The sequence below is a fragment of the Hipposideros armiger genome, unplaced genomic scaffold (genome assembly GCF_001890085.2).
Source record: "Hipposideros armiger isolate ML-2016 unplaced genomic scaffold, ASM189008v1 scaffold_408, whole genome shotgun sequence".
Classification (NCBI taxonomy): Eukaryota; Metazoa; Chordata; class Mammalia; order Chiroptera; family Hipposideridae; genus Hipposideros; species Hipposideros armiger.
This window is the reverse complement of record NW_017731758.1, coordinates 1,016,159-1,024,213: the sequence shown is the minus strand read 5'-3', so window position 1 is coordinate 1,024,213 and position 8,055 is coordinate 1,016,159. Positions and strand designations below refer to the sequence as shown.

At 39.7% G+C, this 8,055-nt stretch overlaps 2 protein-coding genes across 2 annotated transcripts in view; both read left to right on the top strand.

Annotated features, from left to right (window-relative positions):
• ERCC5 (ERCC excision repair 5, endonuclease) overlaps positions 1–5,460 on the top strand; it is a 24,027-nt gene extending 18,567 nt beyond the window's left edge. The window contains exons 7-9 of the mRNA XM_019663857.1: positions 2,392–2,599; positions 2,911–4,029; positions 5,429–5,460. Of these exons, the coding sequence (XP_019519402.1) occupies positions 2,392–2,599; positions 2,911–4,029; positions 5,429–5,460 (1,359 nt within the window). The remainder of the gene's footprint in view (positions 1–2,391; positions 2,600–2,910; positions 4,030–5,428) is intronic.
• A 303-nt stretch (positions 5,461–5,763) lies between these two features.
• The window catches only part of LOC109394078 (protein-lysine methyltransferase METTL21E-like), a 21,914-nt gene continuing 19,622 nt past the window's right edge, over positions 5,764–8,055 (top strand). The window contains exons 1-2 of the mRNA XM_019663856.1: positions 5,764–5,772; positions 5,969–6,161. Of these exons, the coding sequence (XP_019519401.1) occupies positions 5,764–5,772; positions 5,969–6,161 (202 nt within the window). The remainder of the gene's footprint in view (positions 5,773–5,968; positions 6,162–8,055) is intronic.

The following is an 8,055-nucleotide window of genomic DNA, read 5'->3' as shown; positions in this document are numbered from 1 at the left end:
CTGAAAGCGAGGTCTTGGATATTGAGCCACATGAGGAAACTGAGAAAGATACAGACAGTTCATTCGCTGAATGGCAAGATATTAATTTGGTAATAAAGTTACGGTGTGTTTTAACTTACTGCTAAGGAAGCCATCCATGTTAAGTAGATTGTGAGTTTCAAGAAGTTACTAGATGAATATTTACGAGCTATTTGCATGCATCTTCTTGTTCTTGCTGATGGCTCCTTTTTATGTAGGTGGCTGGCTGAGATAGTCTCCACCTTCCATGTTATTTAGTGAGGGAACTCTAAAGATATTACAGACTTGCTCAGAAATCCAAGTGGAAAACTTTATAAGGAGAAAAGCTTATTGGCGATTTTAGTCAGACTAAATGCAGGCTTTTGTAACAAATGAAGGTATTTGGATTATTAGTATAATTATCTACAAATGAAATTATTTTGTAGGAGGAGCTGGAAACTCTGGAGAGCAACCTTTTAGAACAACAGAATTCATTGAATGCTCAAAAACAGCAGCAGGAACGGATTGCTGCTACTGTTACAGGACAGATGTTTTTGGAGAGCCAGGTAGGCATTCCAACATGGGCCTCTTAATAATACCTATTGATAGTTTTACTCAGTCAGAGTCCCTGAGGGCATGAGTTAAATGTGGAAGCACTCCTTCCATTTCGGGCCAGGGCCTGGCACTGCATTTCAGTGAGGGTCGTCATGTTTCTGTCACTCTTCAGGAACTTCTGCGCCTGTTTGGGATTCCCTACATCGAGGCTCCCATGGAAGCAGAGGCTCAGTGCGCCATCCTGGATCTGACTGATCAAACTTCCGGAACAATCACCGATGACAGTGATATTTGGCTGTTTGGAGCACGGCATGTCTATAAAAACTTTTTTAATAAAAACAAGTTTGTAGAATATTACCAGTATGTGGACTTTCACAACCAATTAGGTAAGACTTCAGGGTATGATTACTTTCTGAAATTTCCCTCCAGAATTTGTATTAATTTTTTCTTTCCAAGGAACTAATTGGATGTATTAGTGGAAACGGTAGTTTGTACAAGTTTTTATGTAAGTGTCTTTTACTTAGAGGAATAGGATTTTTAAATTAGAGCTAAGAAATTAAAATCCTAGTATGTTTAGGCATTTTCTGCACTTTAGTCATCTGACTTGGTTAGACTTTGACTGGTTACCTGAGATCTCGAGAATGAAGCAAAGGTTTAGTGCAGGGAGGAATCATGACCCTCACGGTCCTATATGGTGTTTCCGGCAGCCTTTCACTCTCCATTTATCCAACAAACACACACTGAGTGATTCCGATATTCCTGTTGTTTTTCTTGGAAATGAGGAAACAGCAGAGAATAAAACAGTCTAGTAGGAGAAACATGATTAAAAAGTACATAAATCATAATTGGACAATAGTATGTGCCATATGGAAAAATAAAGCAGTGAACGAGAGGGGAGAGTCACAGGAAGTACATGTACTGTTTTATGTAGAGTTGTGGTCTGGAAAGGTGGTACTAGTAGGCAACTTTTAGTCTGGGGTCTAAAGGAAAGAGGAAGAAAGTGGTATAGATTACCGTAGGGATGAGTATGTCAGACAGAGGGATTAGCATGTCCAGAGGCCCTTGGGCAGAAGCTTGGTTGGTGTGTTCTAGGGAAGCAAGAGGTGCTTATGGGTTGAATTGTCTGCTCTCAAAATTCGTTCCTTGTAGTCTTAACCCCAGTACCTCAGAATGTGGCTGTATTTGGAGAGAGAGTGTTTAAAGACATGATTATTAAATGAGGTCATTAGGGTGGGCCTGAGTCCAATCTGACTGGTGTCCTTATATATTAAGAGGAGATTAGGACATAGAAGGAAGAGGGAAGACCATGTGGAGACACATGAAAAAGATGGCCATTTGCAGGACAAGGAGTGAGGCCTTCAGAAGAAACCAACCCTGCCAACACCTTGATTTCAGACTTCTAGCCTCCAGAACTGTGAGGAAATAAATTCCTGTTGTTTAAGCCAGCCCATTTGGGTACTTTGTTTTCATAGCCTGAGCAAACTTACAAAGGCTAGTGTGAGTGAATGAGGAGAATGGCGAGAGTTAATACCAGAGAGGAAGGAGGAGGCCATAACCAAGTGGGGTCTGCCGCACTATAGCGAGGGTTTGTAGGTAGACTGGGTGTGTGGTGAGAGAACAGTCAGGCGCGACTCCCCCTCCTGAGTAACTGTAGAATGGACTCACCGTTAATGAGATGAGACTGGGGAAGGCGCAGCAGAGCAAGAGAGAGGAGGATCCAGGTTTGGATCTGTTACATCTGAAATGCNTGCTCTTTATTCACATTTGGGCAAATAGATGGAAATTTGATAATATCTGTCTTTAATATAAAAATAATTTTATTTATTTATTTTGCTTTAGGAATCCAATGACTTTTCACAGTACCAGCTCAAAGGCTTACTTAAAAAGAACCAACTAAACCAACACATAGAAAATGTCCAAAAGGAAATGAATCAGCGACATTCAGGACAAATCCAAAAGCAATATGAAGATGAAGGGGGCTTTTTAAAGGAGGTAGAGTCAAGGAGAGTGGTCTCTGAGGACACTTCACATTATATCTTGATAAAAGGTACTGGGCACCACCACTTATTTGATGGTTAAAAGCCAAAAATACATTGTATCTCTGAATTGTATAAACTATCACCCCTGGGTAATATTAATGATGTCCTACTTATGGAATAATTGTATGTAGCTTTAATGGTTTATGTACTAGTGTACCAACCCACTTTAAAATTAACTAATGAATTAACATTCAGTTGATGATTAAATGAAAATGTATAACTTCATTTAAGAGAACCAGTCTACTCTTATTCATGTTATTGAGAAGTGTATTGTCATACTGTAAAACTACATAGTGAGAATGTTTTAATTTTTCTTAAGGTATACAAGCTAAGAAAGACGCAGGAGTGGATTCAGAGTCTTTTCCATCTTTCAGCAAAATACACAGCATGTGTTCTGACATGAAGTTGCCTCCATGTGAAAAACTAAAGCCAGAGAAAGAACCTGATGCTACCCCTCCTTCTCCAAGAACTTTACTGGCTATGCAAGCCGCCATGCTGGGAAGTAGCTCCGAAGAGGAGTTGGAGAGTGAGAACCAAAGGCAGCACAGTAAGAGCGGTGCATCTGCTCCTGTAGAAGGAGGGTCCATATCACCACTGACTCTCTTAGCTATTCAGAAAGCTCTTGATGATGATGGAGTTGTGAAAGTGTATGCTGGGGACGATGTGCAGACGGGAAGGCCAGCAGCGAAAAAGCTGCTTACAGCCAGTTCTGATGAGGAAACTGATGAAGGACTGAAAACGAGAGACGGAAAAGGAGTGCTGCTGACACCGCTGCCTCATTCAGCCAGCGTGAACTTTGCAGAGGAACGTGTAACCAACGCTAGTAACGGAAAAGAGCTGGCTGACACAGCTCCTTTGTCAAGCACAGGCTTTTGTCAGGGCAGTGGATCTAGCATTTCCAAAGAACAGATGTCAGTTATTCACATGGTTAGCGAAGCCTTTCAGACAAGCCATGAGCCTACGGTTAATGCTAGGAAAGATCTAACGTCTTTAGAAAACACAGTGGTTATACCTATGAATGCACCTGGGCTCCAGAGTGGAAGGGAACTGACTTCAGCATCTCTGACAAGTCCAAGTTCTGTATCAAGGAATGAAGCATATACCAAAGTGCTTGAGCTACAACAAGATCTTTGTCCATCTCAGAATAAATATGATTCTTCTGTTCTTTCAAGTGATGATGAAATAGAGTGTGAAAAAAATCCTGCTTCTGAAATTACTGGCACTGCCAGTGTGCAAGAAGCGAATAACACACTAAGTGTCCCTTCAGAGGCAATAAGTAACTTAGAAAATACGGTATCACTTAATGCTAAAGAGCCTGAGGATTTCCTGAAAACCATCCAAGAACATGAGATGATGAAATCTGCAGGCCAGGATTTAATTTCAGCTCCAGAGTCCATGGAATCAATGGAAATGGACTCTGAAGAAAGTGAATCTGATGGTAGGTGATTGTTTACTTTTGGAGATAAAGAATGGTAGGAGCTCACATCTGTAGAAACCGAGAGTTCCCTCAGGATGGTCCAGTTCCCACTCTGTTCAGCTGGTGAACTAGAGACCCAGAAAGGTGAAATGGCTTTGCCAAGGAAAGTCACAGCTAGTAACGGAATCTTGCCCTTTCCTGTTTTGCTCTTCTTTTTGTTGTTTTTAAAGGGAGGGAGTGCCCTAATTGGTGAAGGTAAATGTGAGTTTCCTTTTAGTTCCTTTAACTTTTTATTTGGAAATAATTACAAACTTAAGAAAGTCAAAAAAATGTTACAAAACATTTGTGTTCCTTTACCCAGTACCTGAGCAGCTAGCACTTGACTACATTTGCTTTATCATATGTTTGTCTGCCTGCCTGTCTCTCTGTATGTACATACGTATATTATATATCTATATCTGTACACACTTTTATATGGTCAGTCCTCATTCTTCAGATTCTGTATTTGCAGAATTACCTACGCACTAACATTTATTTGTAACCCCAGAATCCATACTCACATCAGTGTCTTTGTGCTCATTCGCAGACATGCATAGAATAGCTAGAAATTTGAGTTGCCACACCGTTCCCAGCTGAGGCCGAGCAAGGTGACACTCTCTGCCTTCTTGTTTCAGTCCCTACAGAAATGACCAGAGGGTGGACATGGGAGAGAGCTGTGCAGTATAGACAGGAAGGTCTGGGGTCATTCGACAGGGTTTGAGTACCAACTCTGGCACTTAGTAGGTGTCCTCAGGCAGATCTCTTAACACTCCTGAACCTCGTTTTCTTGTTTGTAAACTAAAGAAAATAGAATTTATCAAGATGGGTTGTTTTTAGGATATAAGATTATAGATATATTTCCTATAGGAGCACAGATTCAGTATTCATGTATTTAGTGTTCTTAGTGACTTTATAGAATATAACTGCTGCAAATAAAAAGAAATGACTACACACGTACACCTCCCACACATATACATGCTAATTTTTTTCCTGGTGTCTGCTAGATTTCTCTAAGGTTGCTATTTCCCCTTTGTAATTAATAAGTATTTTATGGAAAGGGTTTTTGGGGGCTGTGTAAATATGCTGTTCCTGAACAGACCCTCACCCACTTGTTTTAGCATCCATTGGTGATTTTTACCTGAATAAATTATGCTATGATGGTTGCCAAATGGTGGTTTTTTAACTCCATCATTTCTTATATATTTATTAGTTGGCATCNGTAGATAAATGCAATTTGATATATCTATCCTTCATCTATTATCGTAATATTTTCTTTCTGTGTATTGCATAATTTCATAATTTCGAATGACCAGATTACGTTTCATCAAAGAGATTTGACTTAATTGGTTCAGTTCATTTTTAATGGCCCTTTAATTTTCAGGTTTTCATAATGTTGTGAAATCAGGCGCATAACCTTTCCAAAAGTAACCATTTTTAAAGAATATCTTCCTAAAAGTGAACTTGCTGAACAAAAGGCATGAATATATTTTACTAGTCCTAACATATAATACTGTGACTTTGCCTCCTAAAGGTTTTGTATCATGATAATATTTTTTAAAAAAGGAGATAGTGGAATTTAGAAACAGACTTCATGAAATTATGTTGCTCCAAAAGAAGATGATATATTCGGTTACTGAAAAAAATATTTAACTTTCTTTGAGTGCCTAGGAAGGGATTTCTTATTTGAGACGTGGACAGAGGACTTAGTTGACAAGAATGGTGCAAGTACTGTGTTAAGTATGATCTAGAAAGTAAATTTACTGTCAGTAAACCATTTAGGAGAAACTGGCTTTCGAGAGGTAATGGATTAGTATTCTCAGAAAGAGTCATACAATGCTAGTAATCAAGGTGGAGCTCTTTGATTTGCTTTAGAAACTTTACATGCTTGTCTGATTTATTATTATTGTGTTTTATTTTTTAGACACAGCTCCGAATTGATTCTTTCTTTAGATTAGCTCAACAGGAGAAACAAGATGTTAAGGGTATTAAGAGCCGGAGACTTAACAGAGCTGTGACATGTATGCTGAGAAAAGAAAGAGAAGAAGAAGCCAGTGAGATAGAAGCCGTTTCTGTTGCCATTGAGAAAGAACCTGAATTCCCTGATGAGGCAAAAGGTAAGACCCACAAGAGAAGCACAGCAAATAAATGGAAAGAGTCATCAAGCCTGAAAAGAACGAGGCTTTCGGNTATTTTAAAGAGAAAAATTCAAAAAAGAGTAGGGGAGAAATATAGGTATCTTCTTAGCGCACCTTTGGAAATAGTATTGTAAAACTGATGAAGAAAGATCTTGTTTTCTTTTTTGTATTTTGATCCTACAGCGGAGTCTGTAGTTAATCACTTTTAATGCTAGATGGCGCTCCTGCATCGGTGAGGCTAAATGGTTGCTGAGCCCGCAGATCTGAGTCAGTGGCTAATACTAAGTATGTGAAGCAGCGGAACATGACATGTAGAGTTTTTTTAGGTTCCACTGAATGCATAGATTAGTGAGGGTGATATTTATGTTTTTAGCTTTTATGGCATTTATTTTTTTAAATTGTATAAATTCTTCCGGTTATCTGTTGCTGCATTATAAACCACCTCACTGACTTCAAACAGCTGCGGCCATTGATTTTGCTCATGAATCTGCAGTTAGGCCTGGCCATGTCTGGATGTGTCTTCTCTGCTCCATGTGTGTTGAGGGCAGCTCAGCTGGCCTAGAGATTTACTTGAGATTACTCACACACATAGCTGGCAAGTGGTGCTGTCACCTAGGAGCTCAGCTGGGCGTAACTGGGCCAGTGGCCTTGGACCCTCTCTGTCTGGACCTCTTTACAAGCTGGGCCTTCCTCAGAGCATGTTGGCTGCTTCCAAGGCAAAATTTCCAAGACAGGGTGTGGAAACTGGAGTCACTGAGGGCCTGGGACAATGTCACTTCCTGGCTCAAGGGTAGGGAACATGGACCCCACTGCTTGAAGGGAGGAAAGTCAAAGAATGTGTGGCTATCTTTAACCTTCCATAATAATTTATGNTGACCCTTGAACAACATGTTTTTGAACTGTGTGGATCCACTTACATGGGGACTTTTTTCAGTGCCTGGACAGTATTTTCTATCTGCGTTTGGGAATTGGTGGATACAGAAGGCTGACTGTATGCATTGTTCTAAGCCATTTTATATAAGGGACTTGGGCATCCATGGGTTTTGGTATCTGCAGGGGATCCGGGAAGCAGTCCCTTTCATATACCGAGAGATGACTAGAGTAATTTTTGGGGAGTCAAAAGTTAATATGCGGATTTTCGGTTGTGTGGGGGTCAATGCCATTTACCACCACACTGCTCAAGGGTCAACTGTATACATTCACATGTATACTCATGTAAGTGTGTGTGTATTTATTTATTTAGTTTTATTTTCAAGAATGGGATGATGCTATATACTTTTTATGTTACCTAGAACTCATTTGGTGATAAAACAAGGCATATTATCAGTGCACAGATTTATATCATTGTTTCTAATAACTCCATAGTAGTCTTTTGACGTGTTATGATTAATCAGATGCCTATTGTTATTTCTGTTTTTTTTGAAGTATAAACAGACATTGATTTGAGTGTCCTTATGTTTGGGTTCTTATGAGTATTATTTTAGGCTAAGTGAAAATATGTAACTTTTCAATTTGGTGTCCTAATTATTAGCGAGAGTGATTTATTTCATGTTTATTAACAATTTGCATTTCTGATTTAGTGCCTAGCCTGTTTATGCCATTTTTCTTTTCTTACAACAGTTTTTTCTCATTTGCTGCCAGTCGAATGGTTTACATTTTTAGAGTTAGCTTTAGCAATTTCTGCCTTTGGTCCTCCAGCTTGTTGATGATAAATAGGTGCAGCCTCAGCAGTGCATGGATCAGGAGGGCTAGGTCACATGCAAAGGTACAGAGCAAGAGAAACAGTGGAAAAGCATGTTGCCTTGCTTTCTTCCCTGCTTTCCTGTTCTCCCAAGCAGATCCTGGCTAGTCAGGCTCCCTTTAAAATAGAGCT